Source organism: Rhinolophus hipposideros, assembly GCF_964194185.1.
Source record: "Rhinolophus hipposideros genome assembly, chromosome: 8".
NCBI classification, from domain to species: domain Eukaryota; kingdom Metazoa; phylum Chordata; class Mammalia; order Chiroptera; family Rhinolophidae; genus Rhinolophus; species Rhinolophus hipposideros.
The window spans coordinates 94578692-94600440 of NC_138054.1; the positions used below are offsets into that span (position 1 = coordinate 94578692).

The 21749-nt window shown below is 56.2% G+C and overlaps 1 protein-coding gene and 1 pseudogene across 2 annotated transcripts in view; both read left to right on the plus strand.

The window, feature by feature from the left end:
* MORN1 (MORN repeat containing 1) overlaps positions 1 to 21749 on the plus strand; it is a 55575-nt gene that overhangs the window by 8166 nt on the left and 25660 nt on the right. The window contains exons 7-10 of the mRNA XM_081057910.1: positions 6769 to 6865; positions 10375 to 10485; positions 16016 to 16139; positions 16516 to 16688. Of these exons, the coding sequence (XP_080914036.1) occupies positions 6769 to 6865; positions 10375 to 10485; positions 16016 to 16139; positions 16516 to 16688 (505 nt within the window). The remainder of the gene's footprint in view (positions 1 to 6768; positions 6866 to 10374; positions 10486 to 16015; positions 16140 to 16515; positions 16689 to 21749) is intronic.
* Positions 8343 to 9102, plus strand: LOC308501447 (MICOS complex subunit MIC27-like; annotated as a pseudogene). Its single transcript has one exon. The product of its transcript is annotated as an MICOS complex subunit MIC27-like (transcript).

Consider the following 21749-nt stretch of genomic DNA (forward strand, 5'->3'; position numbering starts at 1 on the left):
TTAAAAAGGCTTCTAGACGGGTATGGACGCAGGGCAACAACCGACTTGTGCTCCGGTCTCAGCGCAGGCCTTTCAGTGCTGCGTCCTGTGGGGGCGCTTCCTGGGCCCCACCTCCAGCCTCAGGTGTGGGGGTCACCTGAGAGCCATGGAGTCCCCAGAGGGAGTTAGGCGCCACACCCCAGGATATGTGTCCCCAAGGGCAGCTGTCCCTTAGGCTTCCCTACGCAAATATCTGGCCCCATTTTTGAAAAAAATGTAAAATACACATAAAATTTACTATTTTAGTCATTAAGTGCACAGCTCAGACATTCAGCACACTCACCCCGTGCAGCCGTCACCACCACCATCTCCAGAACTTTCCATCCTCACAAGCTGAACCGCTGTTCCCGTTAGACACTCACTCCCCAGCCCTCCCCCAGGCCTGGCACCACCTCCCACCTTCTGTCTCTGGGGGTTGGACCCCTCCAGGGGCCTTCTATAAATGGAGTCAGGCGGTACTTGTCCTTCTGTGACTGGCTTGTCTCAGCACAGTGTCCTCAGGGTCCATCCTCGCTGTGGCCTGTGTCAGAATCTTCCTTCTTACGCCAGATACTCTCCCACTGTGTGGATGGACACGGTTGGCTTGTCCGTCCGTCCGTCCGTGCATCCATCCATGGACGCCCACCTCTCGGCGGCTGAATGACACCACTGAGGACGTGGGTGTACACGGACCTGTTCCAGACCCTGTGGTGACAACTTGGGGACACACAGTGGGGTTGCTGGGTCCCGTGGCCATTCTGTTTTAGTTTTGGGGACCTCCACACCGTTGTCCCCAGCAGTGGCACCACTTTACCCTCCTGTCCGCCGTGCACGGGTCCCCACTTCCCTCGTCCTCGCCAACACATGTTGTTTTCTGTCTTTCTGAAAACAGATGGGTGTGTGCCTTCCTGACAGTGACCATGTTAAGAGCAGAGCCTGCTCCTCCGCGGCCACTGCCACCGTTTCAGAGACACTCACCAGTCCCTGGCAGGACTCTGCTGCATGGGTCCCTTGTCCCCCCTTTTGGATGTCTCCCTTGGCTGGGCCACCAGCGTGTATAGCCACTGTCCTGGGGCACGTGCTTGCTAGCATGTCACCGCCAGGCATGTGAGGTGTTCTTGCACAGCTGGTCTCTCCCCTCAGAGGTCGCGCCCCAAGGCAGGGCCATGGCAGTCTCCACTGCACCCTCCTCCACACCAGGTCACCTCCCCGCACTGCACACCCACCAGCCACACTGCTCTTAATTTATTTCCAGGTAATTTTATTTTCTGAAAAGACTAGAATACAATGAGTGCGTGGGTGCTATATGTTGGAGCTCCCCCTCGGCCACCGGTGACATCAGCCTGACCCTGGGGACGAGCCATTCCGAAGGTGCTCAGGGTGACATGGAGTGGGGTGGCCAGCACCCCAGAGAAGGGACTGTGAGTCTGGGCGGCGGCTGGCCACCCTTCCTCCCAGGGGCAGGTGGGCCCTTTGCAAAGCCGTCTCTGCCACCCAGTTGGCAGTCCTCCCTGATGCACAGCTTTATAATGAAACTTCAAAAAATTAGTCCTGCAAAAAATTTATTCCTGAAAATGTTAACATCTTTCATCAGAAAATAAAACCAAAGGAAAGCCAAGTGTCTGCCCTGCTCCAGTGATGGCAACTGCACACTCAGGCTTGGTGGCCCGGGGACGTAAACCCTTCATGTTGGAGCCTGAGAGTGTCTCCTGCCTCTGCTGCCCCCACACCCCGTGTGCAGGTCGCCTCGTGTCCTGGTGTGTGTGTGCGTTATGCTGCACGTTCTCTGCCGCCTCGACCTCCATGGGACCTGGCGACGTGTGCCCGCTGGTGGCAGCGGCAGGGAGCTCACCAGCTCCTCCGGAGGCCGTGGCTGCAGCTTGGCGACCTCCATGGACACGGCTGCCCCTAAGGGGGCAGTGTCACTTGGGGAATCTGTGTGGAGCCCATAGCAACAAGCAGGCCACCTGGCGGGGTGGAAGCAGCCCGAGCTGGTCAGAGAACCGTGGCATTGGATTGCACGTCTGAGCAGAGCCCACGTGTGGGACTGCGGTGCGGTCCCCGGCTCCATGCGATTGGCTGCGTGTCTGTGTTGTCTTTCCCTGAGGGAGGCCTGCTGGGTGGCACATCTGCCAGGCACAGAGAGCAGGTGGCTGGCATGGTGCGCCTCTTCACCTGGCGCGGGCTCCCAGCCTCCCTGCTCCTCCCCTGCACGTCTGCATGAATGCCAGGGGCCTCCATGTCCCCAGGCCACCATCCTTGGGCCAGGTGGCCTCAGTCCAGCAATGTGTGGCTATGACCCCAGGGGTGCATTGAACACAGGACCGTGAAACGCGTATGTGGGAGGAGGGGTCTGGGCTCCCAGGTCATTGTGGGACCAGCGCCTGGTCCCATGTTCCCTGTGGGGTTCAGACATCAACAGTGTCAGACACGTGAAGGCAGCTCGTGTTTGCGTCAGAAACACTCGGCACAGTTCGCACTTTGGAATCCAAGCAACTGCGGATCAGGAGCATGGATACTCGACCTTGCTGATATTGAGAAGTGTCTGGAGATGGGTGTTAAGGGTGCCCAGCCCATGCCACCAACCGCTGCCACAAAACTGGAGAGACACAGGGCCCAGTAGGTGACGGGGGCCATATCCTCACATGCGGCCTGACCCCAGGCCCCCCTACCTGGTCTGTGAGCCCGTGACCTCAAAGAAAGTCCTCACCACTTCTGGTGCGAGGTCTGGCAATGTTGGGGAGGGTTCCTTGCGGAGGCAGACCCAGGAGAGGGGGCCCTGGCACCCCAGGGAGGGCTGGAGGGGAAGTGACTGACGTGAGGGGCAGGGTCTTCTGAGCCAGGTGGAGATTAGGCCCCCGTCGGGCGGGGAGAGTGGAGGGTGGGGGAGGGCACCCCAGGCTCAGAAGAGAGTTCAATACTAGCATAGTAACTTTTCCCTCGGGGAGAAAAACAGCATCGATAAACTGCAGAATGCCTCCTGAAACGGGAAGTGTCAAGTACTTCCTTCTCCCAATGTATTCAAGCCCGTCTGCAGTGGGGAAGCACTCAAGGACTCCCTTCCCCTCATCCCAATCCATCGCGACAAAGTGTCATCCTAGAAGTGGGGACGGTCCAGACTTGCAGCTCAGCCTCAGCCACTTGCGACAGGAGAGCCTAGTGGGAACCCGGCAGGGCGCAGAGGCCAAGCTGCGCCACCTGCCCCAGCGTCACCCTAGGGCCCTGGGGTCGCCCCAGCAACTGCGGGGTGACACGGTGACCTCACCGTCACCTGTGAGACCATCTCCTAACACTGGACCCGTCCCCCTCAGCCTTGCTTTATTTGCGTGTGGACACAGGCCCCAGGCAGTCCTCCCCACGTGGGCCCTGTCACAGGCATCTTCCCACGCCCGCCATTCCTGGGGCCTCCCCTGGGCAGGGAGGAGGAGGGAGAGCAGTGGTGCGCGCAGTGCCCCTGCCCGGCTGGCCCCAGCCTCTGGTGAGGAGCCCCCGCCGTGGTGCTGTCTCCTCATTAAGACGTATTCATCCATGTCTGTTCGTGCTTTGGGTGCGTGTCGGCTAGCTGAGAAAGGTCACAGTTTTCAAATGTATGATTTGTGACGATAACTAGAAGAGTGTGCGGTTGGTTGGTGACATTGGTCACGGCAATATATGCACCCGGTTAAGTTCCCCATTGAAGCCCTGGATATCCGCTTACCTACATCTGTGCCATGGGCGCAGATTCGGGGGCACGTGTCCTTGGTAACTGAACCACGACTGCACAGGGGCCCGACCAGGAGTCGGGCCCTGTGGGGGTATAGGTGGCTTCGAGGCCTGATGGGCACACTTACGGCTGGTTTGCACGCCTGCCTGCTCCACGGGCAGCTTTGCACCAGCTCAGCCGAATCCCTGAGCTTGCGGGCTGTCCTCCATGGCTGTGACCTTCTCACCTCTGCCCTCTTTCCTGGCCGGCCACCAGCCGCTCTGCCTTCCCTCTTTCTTGCCTGTCACAGAGGGCGGAGCGGACTGGAGGGCCAGCAGAGACGGGAAATGGCCATTCTTGTGAGACTGTGACACGGGCCCGTCGCGGTCGGTGGGCCCAGGGGTCATCGTGCTGTTGGAGAGGCTTTCAGCCTGTGCTCACTTGAGCCCCACGTTGTCCTGATGGAGACAGTAAATGCACGAGCCGGTCCGTGGAGGGGTGACTCCTGCCTCCAGGAAGGTCACGTCCCTCGGACCAGATCAGACACACATGTGCCACAACCAGGAGAAAGGCAGGGAAAGGAGCTGATGAAGGACTGCATGACTTGCTTCCCATCTGGCGGGAGCACTTGGAGTCCCAAGAGGAGGACCACGAGAGTGAGGCAGGGTGAGGCCCCATCTGTGGTACGCCGGAGTGGCAGGGCGCGGCGACCCCATGTGCGGGCGTGTGGTACCCCGGAGTGGCAGGGCGCGGCGACCCCATGTGCGGGCGTGTGGTACCCCGGAGTGGCAGGGCGCGGCGACCCCATGTGCGGGCGTGCGGCGCCCCAGTATAGCAGGGTGCAGCCATCTAAGGTTGGTGCAGAGTGAGCTCCAGAGCCAGTTTCCATCTGCACTCCCAGCCTCCCACCTTTCTTGGCTGCCTCGGCACCTGGCCCGGCCCCAGGGCCCCAGCACACTGCACGGGACCTGGCGGAGGACTGCCAGCCGCTGTGCAGGCAGGTAGCACTCTTGCCCAGCACAGAGTGGGCGCGCACATGGCAGCTCCACTCAGGGAGTGCGGACAGCGCAGGGCACTGGCCCTCTGCTGCGCGGCCGCCCTGCCCTGCAGCACCGGCCCTCTGCCCCGGCTTCCTCTGGGGCCCCACCACCCCCGTGTGCCTGGGTGGGGACTGAAGCACAGTGCTTTCTGTGCCCGACTCTAGCACAGAGCCAAAGCCTCCCAAAAGGGGTGTGTATTTCTAGGCAAAAGGGCGAGGGGGTGTTGGGGTGGTGAGTTCGGTTTGGCTCATATGGGTCTCACCTGGCTGTGAGTTGCATTTCCTGAGGCGGAGCTGGTAACTTCTCAGGTCAGGGTGGTGGTGGGAGGGCAAGGGTCCTCGAGTAAGGAAAGCGGTCCAGCAACTTCTGCACATTCCCCGCCGCTTCCCAGCGTACAGTATCTGGGGCGCCCTGCCCTCCCAGGGCTGTCCCCATCCCGACGTGAGGACAACAGCTCAGCTCAGCCCAGGATTTTCCACCACCGCCCAGCGCAGCCCCATCGTCACCCCTGAGCACTGCTGCCCCCCACCCCATGAATGCTCACGCACAGACAGGCACCCACAGCACAGGCACCACCCCCAGGCGCTACACGCAGGCACCGTCACCCGGGCCTGGGAGCCCTAAGCACCCACAGATGCTGCTTGGAGGCTGTGCTGGGCCCGGGGATGGTCAACTGGTAACTCGGGGGCAGTCGCCCTGCTGCTGCTGCTGCTGGGTGGGCCTCCCCCCATCGCCAGCCCAGGAGGGTAGCACAGGGCTGAGTCCTCGGGCTGCGGGACAGCAGCGCCCGCCTCCACGTGGGCTTGGCCGGTGCCCACACATATGAGCCACAGCTTAGGGGACATGGATAAACTGCCTGCAATGTCAGCGTGGGTGGCACTGAGTATTCCAGACACGGCCAGGGTTTGGGCTCAGGAGGCATGAACCGTCACAGGGCTGACCCAGCTCCCTGGGTCTTGGGGCTGGAGGGATGAGCATGCCCTGTGTCTCCAGGACAGCCGGGACCCATGGCCCCCTGTGGGACGCAGCCATGCCCCTGCCCAGCTGGCAGCCCGGCCCCTCCTGAAGCCGCGAGCTGTTGTGCCTCCACCGCTGACAGGCGCCCACAGGGGCTGCTAGTTGTCTGGTGCTCTGAGCTGTGCTGGGCCACACGAAGGCCGGCCTCAGCTGCACTTCCTCCCCCAAATCTCTTCCCCAAGCCTGTGGCTGGAGTTATGGAGACCCAGGGTCCCCCTGTGGGCAGCACCCCCAACCCAGCACCGCCTGCAGCCCAGCCCTAGCTGCTGAGCAGCCTGGGGCCCACTTGGAGGGCAGGGCAGGGACCCAGGGCCCAGTTAGCTTCTGCAGAAGAGCGAATAGAACCGAACGTGCCTTGGCTACATTTTCTTCTAATAGGAGTAATTCATACTCAAATAAAATACCATTACGATCTTGAAATTTTCCACAAAAATAATTTTCCTGCTATTTTACATTATTCTTCCACCCTGTTGTGTGTGTGTGGTTTAGAAAGAGAGGCTTGTTGTCGGGGGAGGCCGCCTTGGGGGTGCAACAAGCCAGCGTTCCCTGAGGGTGCCGCTGTGTGGGTTCAAACTGTGTCTTTAATTGGCCTTTCCATTGTCAAGGAAGGAGTACCCGCTCCTGACTGCCCTCCGGCCGCAGGTGGGGTCTCCTTTGTGGCACTCGGCACAGATGCAGTATCTGTGTGTGAAAGGGTTTTTGTGCTGAAAAGTGTGCCCTTTAGAGCCCGTTTTTGTTTGAATTTTGTATATGTGCCGTTGTTCCCAAACTTCCTGGCTTCTTAAAATTCAAAGGGGAGTGCATTTTTGCAAAGCAAATTGAATGCATTCAAATGCAGTGTAATTTCTCAGCCCTCGCCCCCCTCTACAGCATGGTTTTCCAGCAGCCTCCTGTCCCCAGGGGTCCCTAGGAGCCTGGGAGCCCAGAGGTGCTGTGCAGGGTGGAGGCCGCCCCTGACATTCACCCTCTGTGAGAACCACAGCCTGTCTGAGGCCTGTGCTCTGTCTATAGGGACAGTGGCACAGCGATGTCTTCAGTGGACTGGGCAGCATGGTCCACTGCTCCGGGGTCGGCTACCGTGGGATGTGGATCAACGGCCACCCAGTGGGTAGGTGTGCATGCCCCCCGCCCCCCGCCTTCCTGTAGCCCTTTCGAGGTCATGTCTGGTCTGCCTGCATTTTCTCTCAGGTGGCCCTGGGCAGTCACACGGGAGGGTTAGACAAGGAGTTCTTGGGGAGGCTAAGATGAAGTGGAATCTAAAATCTCATCCCTTCTTTGAAAACTTGTTCCTAAGTTTCAAAGGGACGTGGTTTCAAAGGGGCTTGTGACATGCAGGGACTCCCCGTCAGACCTTAGACCCAGCAGGTCCTGCTGTGGGCAGGGCTTCCCAGCATGCAGTTCTCCCAATCAAGGGCGTCCCCCACCCCTGGGGCCCTGGGCATCTGGGCCCCCTCAAGGACTCCATCCATGTGCCCCCCAGCTCTCTGCACTGTGACATGAGCACCAGTGGCCTGTGGCCTGCAGGAGCCTCTGCTGGGGGTGTGGGCAGCCTCCCCCTCCCTGTGCTGACCCCTTAGCCTCAGAACAGCCTCCCATTGGACGAGTCCAGAACGAGGGTGCCACCCCCATGCACCTCAGGGGGGCCCTGGAACCCATGGTGGGGGGATGCCCTGGGGCGCTAATAACAACTGCCCCAGCCCACAAGAGCGCCTGCTGAGCTGGTGGACTCTTCAGTGGGGATGAAAGTCCTGGGGGAGGGGTCCTGGCACCTGGGACTCATGTCTTGGGGTGCCTGGCCACCCTGCAGCCAGGGTTAAGGGCTGAGCCCAGACACCCCTCCCTCAGGCGGGGCTCTGGGTCCACCAGGAGCTTCTTACTAATATCAGCCTGGTTCCACCTACCCCTAAATTTGGGGTCCTATTGGAATACCTGGGTATAATAGACTGGGGCAGGATGTGGCCACACTTTCTCACAGCAGGGGTCTCAGGCTGACAGCTGCCCTGGGGCTCCCCCAGCCAATGTGGGCCCTGGTTCCCAGGCTGGGTACCTGGTGTCTCCACAGAGCAGCACAGGGCTGCCCCCCCAGCACCTGTGACCCTGGACACTCTCCCAGCTGGCGAGTCACTGACGGAGCTCCAGTTAGCCTCTCCGCCGAAGTTTGTCTCAGGTTTTGCCTTTAAAGAGCCCTGCTGTGCTGCACCAGACGTCATCACTATTGGGGGTCAGGGACTCAGGGCAGCAGACACTGTGAAAATGACATCGGCAACTGCTCAGACCCCAGGACGTCTCCGCAGGTTCTTGTGGAGCAGGGGACCTGCACTCAAAGGGCCAGCCTGGGGCAGGTGGTCACAGTGCCTCAACTGGCCCACACCAGGGAACGCAGGCCTAAGTCCCGACAGCAGGAGGAAAGCTGTCTGGACAGTCCACCGTGTGCGAACCTGACTGTGTGCTTCAACTCTTGGGTGGCCTCTGCAGTCCATCAAATACAGCCAAGTCAGTTCTGAAAAGAACCGTTTCATATAATTACAGCTCAGAAAACTTGGACGGAGGGGGCCGCAGACATGGCGGCCGTTAGGATGGGAAAACTGAAGCTGTGCCTGCAGGTCCTGTGTGCATTGTCGGTGTGAAATGCAGCCAAGGAGCGGATCCAGAAGCCACCGGTGAGACCAGAGCAGTCCCCACACGTGCTGCACGCACTGCCTCGCTGGTGGCTGACGATGGGCTTTGCCTCCACCCATACTACGCCCGGTGGTTACACTGGGGCTTGGAGCGGGTGCAAGGGCGTTTGTGTCTTTGTGGAAAATCGGATAATGAACATAGCACAATCTGGAAAAGGTGCATGTGTTTATGTGAAGAACCCACACCATGAGATTTTCTCCCAAAAATTGGAATGATGACAGTTTCAGGATTGGCAGGCTTGGTTTCAGCGAGAAAAGGTTCTAGATTTAAGAAAATTGCATATCCACTGGGACTGGCCACCGTAGGAGCAACTGTTTGTCACCCAGTTCAGCCGATAATAATTGCAAAGGTAATGGGGAAAAAGGCATATGCTACTACATGCAAGTCAGCAAATTCATGAAGCAGTTGCATCATTGTGGACAAAGCAACAACAAGAACAAAAAGACTCATCTCCTGAACCTAAAGGAGAAACGAAGCCAGGAAACTCTGCCAAAATAGAAATACCTGCAAAAACAACTATGACCTGAAACGGTCAGTGGCTTTGCCAACAGACCTCGCCTGTGACACAAAGACCAAATCGGAACCCACCTCAGGAGCCTGGCCCTGAGCTCCTGTCATGGCAGCCCCAGCCAGAAGGTGAGTATGTGTGCAGCACAAGAGGCTGAGACAGTCCACACAGAACTACAAGGTGTGTGAAAATGATGGGGAAATCCTGCGATGGGTACTGACGCACAGGGTATAATTTAAAGCAAGTTTTCCCCTCACATCTTGTGTTGTATAGTTTGACCAGTCTCATGAGTGATAAAAACACAAACAGCAAATACAACCCAAACAATATTAAGTGGTGACGACGCAGAGGTAGCAGTATTAGGGTACATCGGATGACTTTTAAGGGTGTTTATAGAAACACAGAAAACAGAATGTAGGAACACTTAACACTAAAATCTGAAAAACTATGTATGTGTATATATAGATACTCTACTTACACATATGAAAGTCTGACAAGTTCATAAACTTAAACTTGTTGCAATGATGTTGCTAACTTTTTTTGATATCAGAGGGATTATTCATTATGAGTTTGTACCAACTGGACAAACAGTTAACCAAGTTTACTATCTGGAAGTGCTGAAAAGGCTGCGTGAAAAAGTTAGACGACCTGAACTTTTCGCCAACAATTCATGGCTCTTGCATCACGACCATGCACCAGCTCACAGGGCACTGTCTGTGAGGGAGTTTTTAGCCAGTAAACAAATAACTGCATTGGAACACCCTCACGACTCACCTGATCTGGCCCCCAGTGACTTCTTTCTTCACCCGAAGATAAAGGAAATATTGAAAGGAAGACATTTTGATGACATTCAGGACATCAAGGGTAATACGATGACAGCTCTGATGACCATTCCAGAAAAAGAGTTCCAAAATTGCTTTGAAGGGTGGACTAGGCGCTGGTGTTGGTGCACAGCTTCCCAAGGGGAGGACTTCAAAGGTGACCACAGTGATATTCAGCAATGAGGTGTGGAGCACTTTTTCTAGGATGAGTTCCTGAACTTAATTGTCTGATCTCGTACACACATTTACTTGCTTTAGCTTCTTGTGATTAACGTCAGCTAAATTAGGATGGTGTGTGGAAAGATGTGTTCTGTACCCCCCCTTTTCTTTCACTTCCCAGTGCTGGAATAAAATATCCGTATTTTATGACAGAAGAAAATAATTACAGCTGACCCTGAGAATGGGGTCGCCATCCTAGTTCTTGGGTCACTTCTCCGTGAGGCAGCTGGTTAGGAGATTTCCAGCCTTTGCAGCCATGTGCGGTGTAATGGTTTGCGCAGCGCCCCTCCCAGGTGCAGGAAGCCCCCAGCTCAGGGGGCCCACCCCTGTTAGGGAAGTGGACGGGCGGCGGCCAGCTACGTACTGAGGCGACCCTCTGCTCTCTCCCAGCACAAGCCACGAGGATTGTGATTTTGGGTCCAGAGGTGATGGACGTGGCCCACAGCTCCTCCTTCACGTTGCGGGTGGAGCTGCAGCAGGACGATGGCGAAGTGGCTGAGAGTAAGTGTCTCCAGGATGACAGCAGAACTTTCCAGAAAGATAACCAGGTGTCAGGTTCTCAAGCAGCAGAACGCAGACTAGGTGCCACGTGTGGCTTTCTGGCAGCCCTGATGCTGGCGCCACTGACTGTTCAGGTCTCATGGCGGGAGCCTTGGCAGAAGGGACAGGAAGCATGCGAGCCCTCCAGCTGGCAGGACGCAGCTGTGTGTGGGCACATACATGTGCAAGCGTGTGCATGTGTGTGAGCATGTGGGCTCTATGCCCGTGTGTGCGTGTGTGCACCCCCGCGGTTGTCACGCACCTTACAGAACCTGAGGACAATGCCTGCAGTGCTGCGTGCTGCATGGACCAATCTCAGCCTGGTGCGGGGAGAGCCTCGTCCTCCAGGGGAACCAAGCGAGGGCAGGTTTCCATCTGTCTGGGCCGACTTTTTAAGTCACCTGATCAGCCCCGCAGTGATGCAGTGGGTGGACACTGACTCCTGGAGCAAAGCCCTTCCTGCCCAGTGAGCGAGTGCCCGCTGCAGAGAGGGCTGGAGGCCCGGTGAGCAGTGGCCCCACACAGTCACCTGTGCCACCACCTGGGGCGGGGCCAGCCATTGATGAACTTGCACCTGTAATTCCTAATGCGCACTCTCACCTTAGTTCAGCAAGCTTTAATGAGGAAGCCACAATGTGTATGTAGCATACGCCAGATTGATTTCGTCACAATTGGTTTATTTTAACAACTTTATTGCGGTATCATTCACATACCATAACATTCATCTGTATTAGTGATTCCACAATTTTTAGTGCATTTACAGAGTTGGGCAGCCATCACCGCACCACAGTGCGGTTTTAGAACATTTGCTTCACCCACCAAGACCCCTCGCGCCTGCTCACACCCCGTCCACATCCACAGCCCCATGCAGCCAGGACTCCACTGTCTGTGGACCTGCCTTTTCTGGAGTTTGCATGAGTGGAGTCGTGCACTGTGTGTCTTCTGCGCTGCTTCTTTCACTTGCGTGAAGTGTCCAGGGCCTGCCCACGTTGCAGCGTGTATCGGCCTTCTTCCCTCTGCGGCCCAGTCATCTCCTTTCGGGCACACACCACACCCTGTCACCCACCCACCCGCCAAGGGACACCTGGCTTGTTTGCACGGTTACCTGCTCTGAACGCTCATCTTCAAGCTTTTGTGTGAACATGTTTTCATTTTTCTCAGTTATATACCAATATACAGTTTGTTTATCTACCCATGTATATAAAAGTTCTTTAAACTTTTAGAGAAACTGCCAAACTGTTTTCCCAAGTGGCGGCACCACGTTACGATCCCAGCAGCAGCCCGAGGGCTCTGATTTCTCCACACTTGGTGTTCACAGTCGCAGTCCTGAGGCTGTCAAGGGGCACTGAGTCGCAGTCTTCACCAGACACAGGGCTATTCAGGTTACCGCTTTCTTCTTGAGTGAGCTTTGCTGTTTTGTCCAAGGATTTGTGTTCATTTCATCTAAGTTGCCAGATTTATCACATAAGCTTGTTCATGCTTCTTCTCCCTTTAATGCAGTGATACTACCTCTCTTGTTCCTGATGTATATTGTTGGTGTCTTCTTTCTTTTCTTCCTGACTAGTCTGGCTAGAGGTTATCAATTTCATTGATAAACAAGCAACTTTATGTTTTCTGTTATCTGTTTCATGCATTCCCATTTTTACCTTATTTCCTTGCTTCTGCTTACTTTGGGTTTAATTTACTGTCCTTTCTCTAGTTCTTAAAGATGGAAACTAAGGTTATTTATTTCAGACCTTTCTTTTCTAATATAGGAGTCTATTGCTATAAATTTCCCTCTGAGCACTGCTTTAACTGCATTTCACAAATTGTTATATATTGTGTTTTCATTTTCATTCAATTTAAAATACTTTTTGACTTCCCCTTTGATTTCTTATTGTACCCGTGAGTTAGTTAGAAGTGTGTTGTTTCATATCCAAATTTTTGGAGATTTTCCAGAGATCTTCCTGTTGCTGATTTCTGATTTAATTCCATGTGGTGAGAGTCATACTGTATATCTTGAGTCCTTTTAAATTAATTGAGACTTTTTTTAGTCCATTTTGGTACATATTTTGTGTTCACCTTGAGAAGAGTGTGGGTTCTGCTCTCATTGTTTGGAATGTTCTATAAATATCAACCAGGTATATTCTGTTGATGTTGTTCGAGTTTGCTATATGCTTGCTGATTTTTGGTCTGCCTGTTCTGTCAGTTATTGTGTGTTGAAATCTCTTATTATAATTGTGGATTTGTCCATTTCTGGTTTCATTTCTGTCAAGTTCTGCTTCATCGTTTTGATGCTCTGTTATTAGGGGCATAAACATTTAGGATTTTTATGCCATTTAATTAATTCACTCCTTATCATTGTGAAATCACCTTCTTTGTCCCTGGTAATAATCTCTACTCTGACATCTACTTCCTGTGATGTTAGTACAGCCACTCCAGCTTTCTTCTGACTAGCATTTGCACCCTTGTCCTGTTGGTGTGTTTATGTTTAAAGTGTGCTTTTTGTAGGCAGCTTGTTGTTGGGTCTTGCTTTTTTATCTAGTCTAACCATCCCTATCTTTTCATTGAAGTGTTTACACTATTCACATTTAATATAATTATTGATATAGCAGGTTCAAGCTTACCATTTTACTATTTGTTTTTTATTTGCCTCAGCTGTGTTTTCCCCTTTATACTCTATTGCTGTCTTCTTGGATTATTGAGTATTTTTATGATTCTGCTTTACCTCCTCTGTTGGCTTAGTATTTGTAACTCTTTTGCTGTTTAGCAGCTTAAGGTTTACAATCTACACCTTTAACATATCACAGGCTACACTTCTTCACATATGGGAACTACAATAGTACATTTCTTTTTCTGCGCTCCCAATCTTTATGCTATTTCTTTCATACATTTTACTTTCATGTAACTAATAAACTTCATGATACATAGTTATTATTTTTGTTTAAACAGTCATTTATTTTTTAAAGAGTATTTAACACAGAAAAAGGGAAGTCTCATCTCTTTAGCCTCTGAGTTGCCACGTCTGCTTCTTCTCATTCCTTCCAGATTCCCATTTGGTACGATTTTCCTCCTGCCTGAAGGACTTCACCTTTTAACATTTCTTCTCATACAGGTTTTCTGGTGATGAATTCTTTCAGCTTTTGTTCATCTGGACATGTCTTGATTTTACTTTCATTTTTTACTTTCATTTTTCCCCCTTTACCTGAGGGAGTTTTCTGGGCTCTGCTCGGATCCCCTCTCTGCACCCACCCTGCACGTTCTCTGAGGCAGTGACTGGGCAACATGGGGTCCACACCGTTTGTTCCCATCTGTCAGGGACCACTGTGCTTGCCTGATGTCCGGGACCTTGAGAACCTGTCACACTGTGTTTCATACAAGTTCTTTCCAGATATAGAGCCCTAGTTCATCTTCTAGGATGTCCACAATATCACCCCATTGTCACCTTGTCTATGATGTTTTCAGTGACAAATCTGCTGTTGTCCTTACCTTTGTTTCTCTGCACAAACGTGGCCCTTTTCTCCAGCTTCTTTTAAGGCTTTCTCTTTTTCATGGGTTTGAGGTTTCACTTGAATGTGACATGGTGTAGTTTTCGTCATGTTTCATACACGTGGGATCCGTTGAGCTCCTTGGATCTGTGGGTTTACAGTTTCAGTCAAAGGTGGGGATTTTCAGCACTTATGTCTTCAAATAATCTTTCTGTCGCAGTCTCTTCCCCCGCCTCTCTTTTAGGGACGCCAGTTATTCTTGTTTAGGCTGCTTGAAGGTGTCTCCCTGTTCAGGGGCTCTGTTTCCCTCTCTCCCCCCCTCCCTTTTTTCTTTTTCGTCCTGATGACTCACTTCGGATCGCTCCTGTGTGTTCAAGTTCATGAATCTTTCTGCAGTGCCTCATCTGTCTTGATCGCTCACATCCAGTGTATGTTTCATCTCATACTTTTCATTTCTAGAAATTGGACGTTGTTCTTTTTTTAATATCTTCTGTCTCTTCTTAATTTTGGGACAACAGAATACAGCTATAATAATAACTTTGAAAAACATCCTTTTCTGCTAATTCTAACATCTGTGTCAGTTCTGGATTGGTTTCGATTGAGAAGAGTGTCCCCCTCGTCATGGACCATTCTTCCCTGCATTCTTTGCGTGCCTGGTAATCTTTGATTGGGTGCCAAACATTGTGAATTTTACTTTGTTGGGGGCAGGATATTTCTGTGCTCCTATAAATATTCTTGAGCATTGTTCTGGGTGCAGTTAAGTTCCTTGGACACAGTTTCAGGTCTTGCTTTTATGACTTGTTAGGTCTGGAAGAGAGTTCATGCCAAAACCAATTAGTCCCCATTCCTGAAGCAAGACCCTTCTGAGAACACTTCCCAGGGTGCCATGACTCTGAGTTCTCCTAGCCTGGCTGACGGGACCAGCACCACTCGCCACCCCAGGTCAGCCCTGGGCCTGGTCCCTCTTTCTCTTGGGCTATTCCTCGCACTCTGCACTGATCTGTGCTCTGCTGTCCTCCTGAGGGCCCCACAGACCACCAGGGTCCTCTCCCTGCTCTGCTCCTCGAGCTTTGGGCTCGAAGACTCCTACTGTGTGCCTGTGCTCCACACATCCAGCTCTGTCTCCTCACCTGAGGGAGTTTTCTGGGCTCTGCTCAGATCCCCTCTCTGCACCCACCCCACATGTCCTCTGAGACAGTGAGCGGGCAACATGGGGTCCACACCGTTTGTTCCCGTCCGTCAGGGACTACTGTGCTTGCCTGATGCCCAGGACCTTGAAAATCACCGTGTCACTGTATTTCATCTGCTTTTTTGGCTGCTTCAAGTAAGAGGGTAACTGTTTCCATGTATTCCATCTTGACCAGAAATGGAAGCTGATCAAACCACAGTTGGGTTTTTATGCTATACTTGACTCCATTTCTTTTCAAGTCAAAGTTCTTCCCGTGTTTGCCCAGCCGTGTCTCCTTTTCCAGATCTCAGCAGCTTGAGAGGGGGGATGACAGGCTGCACTGGTACTGGCCAGCGGTTACTATTTCTCCATCGGACCCTGAACCCAGAGTCTGTGTGACCGGCTGAGTGCACCTCAGGGGTGTAGATGAGTGACATGGAGCCCATTCCACAATCAGGGTGGGAGATGGGTGATGAGCAGTGATGTGCCCCCTGGTGACCAACCCACCAGGGAGGCAAGCTTCCACGTGTCTGCTTGCAGCCGCACCATCGCCCATGGTCCTGTGAGGCCAACAAGGAGACGCCCTCCCAGAGGGACGGGCCAGGGCCAGAGGCGCAGCCAGTGCCCTGGGGCCCAGAACTGGGCTTGGGTCAGGGAGAGTGTGGACGGCTCAGCTGAGGGCTGAGGAGGAGACTGGGAGGTGGGCGGAGAGCTCAGGTTGGACATGCTGTGAACGCTCCTCCCGATGCTCATTGCTTTGAGCCCCTGCCCGACAGGACGAGGGTGGAGGGACACCCAGGTCCTTGGGGCCGTTCCGTCCTGCTCCTTGGCACAGTCTGCTGCTCTCTCCTGGAAGGTGAGGACGGCCGGGTTTTGAAGATTTCAGCAGGCGTCAGGTATGTGCAGCTCCCTGCCTACTCAGAGGTCAGCTTCTTCAAAGTGGACGAGGGCAGTCAAGAGGTGCCCATCCAGACCCCATTGTGAGTAAGGGTGACTGTGGGTGACACACATGGGGGGGTCGGGGAGGGATGGAGGACTGTCCCAAACTGCTCCACCTGGGGCCCTCCCCGCATCATTCCTACCCCGGCGCTGGGGACACAGCAGTGACCGCCAGACATGACGTGCTCACCCACAGTGGGTGGCAGGCAGAGTGATAGGAGACAGGGAGGGATGGGCTGCAGCACGGTTTCAGGCGGTCCCAGAACAAGACCCCTTCCTGTCCCTCCCTGCTTCCTTCCCACACCTTAGTCCCCCAGTGGCCACTTTGGGCCCTTGCTCCTCCCTGGAATGGCCCTGGCCACCGTGTCCCCAAGCGCGGTGTTGAGCTGAGCCCAGCCCTGTGTGCTCCCTTCACAGTGGGTTTGAGTGCATTGCCTATCCTCTGTCAAGCCCCACGTCTGGCGGCCTGGAGCTCAGCGCTGCCCCAGGAAGTGCCAGCACCGATTCACCTCTCCCCCAGGGAGATCTGGAGGTGACGATGGTATCAGATGCCCTGTGTGACCAGGAGGACACCCCTGGCAGCCTGTCCGGTGAGTGGAATTAACCAGTTGGCACCAGCTCTCAGGTACATGTGGTGACAGTGGGTGCCCCAGACCTCGGGCAGAGGAAAACAAAGTTGACACTTGAGAAGCCAGGCACAATGGACCTGGGGGAGAAAGGACGTCCCTGAAAAACGGTGCCCAGACCCCAGCAGGACTCGGCCGGAGAGCAAGCAGGACCCTCTTCCTTGGGGCCAGCGGCCATGGCAGTGAGTAGAAGGCAGGCTGTGGCCGCCCTACCCTAGGCATCCAGGAAACTGGGATGCATGTCCTTCCTGTGGGAACCCAATGCCCCCGGGCAGTGGGGAGAGCAGCCCCAGGGCTGCGGCGGCTGTGCTGTGGCTCCCACGTGCAGACCTGGTCGTCACCATGAGTGCAACGTGACTTCATTTCTTCATCTGCCCTAAGCCTAGCAGTGGAAACAGCCCCCTGGGCTTGTGGCCTCAGGGCTGTTTCTGGGTTTGTCAGGCTCAGGGCCAGGCGGGAGGGTGGCAAACCCACCAAGGCCACTGCCACCAGGAGGCCTGTGTCAGCCTGGACAGGTCACCTGATGACGGCTCCTGAAGGTGGGAGCCTGCCCTGCGCCCCTCCCACGTCTCCCAGCTCCATGGGGAGCCAGCGGCCCCGACGAGTCTCGCGTGTTCACTGGGTTTTCCAGCTCATTCCATTCCTGCCTGGTGGGCATGTCCTGATTCCCCATAGACATGTGGCTCCAGAGCCAGAGACCCCATGCCCACCAACCAGGCAAGCGGGAACCTGCTTCTGTACAGTGTACGGTCTGCTTTTGCCATGGATCATTCCAGAATTTTTCCCGAAGTGGGTGCTGGCACTCACTGCATTACTGCGCCCAGGATACTGAACCCTCCACTGCTCCGTGCGTCACAAACACACGCTCACCTCCTAGTGGGGGCGGCGTTTGAGTTGACGGCCTGGTCCCCCTGTAGCCTGGCTACAGGACGCGCATCTGGGGGCCCCTCTGGGCAGATGCACACGCAGTTTAGGTTTGGGGGCCCTGCCCAGCCCTGCCCCCGGGTTCCCCGTTAGGATTCCAGCCCTGGACATTGCTGGGGGCCGGTGTCCCAGGGCAAACTGGGGCAAATCTGAAGTGCTGTGACCACACAGATGCCCAGACCTGCCCTGACGGGGAAGGAGATGGATTTGGCCCTTTCCCTGGGTGCTTCAGTCCTGAGGGGGGCTGGCCTGCACCCATCATGCACTTTCACCTCAGTTTATCGAAGCAATTTCAGCTGCATTGAGTACAGGTCTCATTTCTGTGTAAAAACATTTCTGCGTAAAAACACTCTTGGGCACCGGCCTTCTGCCAGAGGGATTTCAGAGCTAATCAAGTCTAGATGGAAACCAGGGCCGAGGCAAGCTCGTGCCTCCGGGAGCATGTGACAGGAGATACGCCGCCAGGCATGGGCCTGGTGCAGACTCGCAGGCTGCACTCGGACTCCTGCGCCCCCTGGATGGCTCCCACCTCTGCTAGGAAGTGGTGGGGCCACAGGAAGGTGCCTCTGGGGAGACCCGCTCAGGCCTCAGCCCCGCAGGCATCTCAGCCGACCATCAAACGCTCTGTGGCTGCATCAGAAAGCCCTGGGACCGTCCCTAAGTGCATCTGGGGTGACAGCCTGGCTGCTGCTTCTCCTCCATCTTCTAGCTGAACCTCCCTGTGCCTCAGTTTCCTCTTCTGTAAAGTGAGAACATGACAGTGTCTACCTCGGGGACTGCTGACCAAGGGGCCCACTGCACGGCCCCCAAATTGTCTGTCATGGGGTCTGACCCCAGGAAGTGCACATTGAGAAGGGAGGAGGAGGAGGCAGGGAGGGGAACCCCTTCTGCTTTTATTTCCCCCAAAACTGGTATTTCCCTCATGGGAACAGGTTCACCCCTGAACAGTCTGCAGGACCACTCCCGCTAAAGACTCACTGCCACAACACAGGCTCCAGGGTGTCCCTCTCACCCCAGGAACCTCGGCACCTCACCCCAGGAACCTCAACCTCTCACCCCAGGAACCTCGGCCCCTCACACCAGGAACCTCGGCCCCTCACACCAGGAACCTCGGCCCCTCATCCCAGGAACCTCGGCCTCACACCACAGGAACCTCGGCCCCTCACCCCAGGAACCTCGGCCTCTCACCCAGGAACCTAGGCCCCTCTTCCCAGGAACCTTGGCCCCTCACCCAGGAACCTCAGCCCCTCACCCAGGAACCTCAGCCTCACACCACAGGAACCTCGGCCCCTCATCCAGGAACCTCAGCCCCTCACCCAGGAACCTCGGCCTCACACCACAGGAACCTCGGCCCCTCACCCAGGAACCTCAGCCCCTCACCCAGGAACCTCGGCCTCACACCACAGGAACCTCGGCCCCTCACCCCAGGAACCTCGGCCTCACACCACAGGAACCTCGGCCCCTCACCCCAGGAACCTCGGCCTCACACCACAGGAACCTCGGCCCCTCACCCAGGAACCTCGGCCCCTCACCCAGGAACCTCGGCCCCTCACCCAGGAACCTCACCCTCTCACCCCAGGAACCTCGGCCCCTCATCCAGGAACCTCGGCCTCTCACCCCAGGAACCTCAGCCTCACACCACAGGAACCTCGGCCCCTCACCCAGGTACCTCGGCCCCTCACCCAGGAACCTCGGCCCCTCATTCAGGAACCTCGGCCCCTCACCCAGGAACCTCACCCTCTCACCCCAGGAACCTCACCCTCTCACCCCAGGAACCTCGGCCCCTCATCCAGGAACCTCGGCCTCTCACCCCAGGAACCTCGGCTCTCACCCCAGGAACCTCGGCCCCTCACCCAGGAACCTCGGCCCCTCACCCAGGAACCTCGGACTCACACCACAGAAACCTCGGCCCCTCATCCAGGAACCTCGGCCTCTCACCCCAGGAACCTCGGCCCCTCATCCAGGAACCTCGGCCTCTCACCCCAGGAACCTCGGCTCCTCACCCCAGGAACCTCAGCCCCTCACCCAGGAACCTTGGCCCCTCACCCAGGAACCTCGGCCCCTCACCCAGGAACCTCGGACTCACACCACAGAAACCTCGGCCCCTCATCCAGGAACCTCGGCCTCTCACCCCAGGAACCTCGGCCTCACACCACAGGAACCTCGGCCCCTCACCCAGGAACCTCGGCCCCTCACCCAGGAACCTCGGCCTCTCACCCCAGGAACCTCGGCCCCTCACCCAGGAACCTCGGCCCCTCTTCCAGGAACCTCGGCCTCTCACCCCAGGAACCTCGGCCCCTCACCCAGGAACCTCGGCCTCTCACCCCAGGAACCTCGGCCTCTCACCCCAGGAACCTCGGCCCCTCATCCAGGAACCTCACCCTCTCACCCCAGGAACCTCACCCTCTCACCCCAGGAACCTCGGCCCCTCATCCAGGAACCTCGGCCCCTCACCCCAGGAACCTCGGCCCCTCACCCAGGAACCTCACCCTCTCACCCCAGGAACCTCACCCTCTCACCCCAGGAACCTCAGCCTCACACCACAGGAACCTCGGCCCCTCACCCAGGTACCTCGGCCCCTCACCCAGGAACCTCGGCCCCTCACCCAGGAACCTCGGCCCCTCACCCAGGAACCTCACCCTCTCACCCCAGGAACCTCACCCTCTCACCCCAGGAACCTCGGCCCCTCATCCAGGAACCTCGGCCTCTCACCCCAGGAACCTCGGCTCCTCACCCCAGGAACCTCAGCCCCTCACCCAGGAACCTTGGCCCCTCACCCAGGAACCTCGGCCCCTCATCCAGGAACCTCGGCCCCTCACCCCAGGAACCTCGGCCTCACACCACAGGAACCTCGGCCCCTCACCCAGGAACCTCGGCCCCTCACCCAGGAACCTCGGCCTCACACCACAGGAACCTCGGCCACTCATCCAGGAACCTCAGCCCCTCACCCCAGGAACCTCGGCTCCTCACCCCAGGAACCTTGGCCCCTCACCCAGGAACCTCGGCCCCTCACCCAGGAACCTCGGACTCACACCACAGAAACCTCGGCCCCTCATCCAGGAACCTCGGCCTCTCACCCCAGGAACCTCGGCCTCACACCACAGGAACCTCGGCCCCTCACCCAGGAACCTCGGCCCCTCACCCAGGAACCTCGGCCTCTCACCCCAGGAACCTCGGCCTCTCACCCCAGGAACCTCGGCCCCTCATCCAGGAACCTCAGCCTTTCACCCCAGGAACCTCGGCCCCTCACCCAGGAACCTCGGCCTCTCACCCCAGGAACCTCGGCTCTCACCCCAGGAACCTCGGCCCCTCACCCAGGAACCTCGGCCCCTCACCCCAGGAATTTCGGCTCCTTGCCCTGCTTGTGAGGGAGCCCCTCAGACTCTTTGGGGTGGGGGCTGCTTCTGCTCCAGGTCACGGACACTCTGGCCACTGGCTGTCCTGTGTATTCTGCAAAGGTAAAATGAAGTCACTGCACATTTCAGATTTCCCGCAGGTAGAACAGTGGTCACCTGTACATGAGACAGAACCCCAAATGATAATGGCTGCGACAAGGGAGCCGCTGAAGCCCAGGAGGCCCCAGGCCTGCATGTGGCCCAGCAGGCATCACTCGGTCACAGGAGGAGCTGGCCCAGCAATGCCCAGAGACCCCTGTGCGGAGCAGAGCCTGGACCTGGCGAGGGCAGGGAGCATGGGGGTGCATGGCTCATTCTGTGATGTGGGGCTAGATGCCTGTCCCTTAAGTGTTCTTCATCTGTTATCCTGAAAGAACGCAAAAACTGCGGCTTTTCCAGACAGCCGCCTGGTGTGGAGACTTAAACCAGATTGCTTCCTGGTGACAGTGAACTCGGTGTCCTCGGAACCCAACAAGCCCCGCCCCTTTCACACGGACCCTGGCACGGTCGTGGCACTTGCTCACCCGGTTCCAGTTCCAGTGTCTCTTTCCATGCCAAAGACCCTCGAGCCCTTGTTCCGGGAGGCAGGGGTCTGGTGGCCGTACTGGTTCCAGCCGGCAGTTGCCACTCTGTGCTCAGCTGGGTGCCAGCCTCAGGCGCAGGACACTGTACGGGGGACCTGGCACCTGCTGAGTGTCTCAGATGT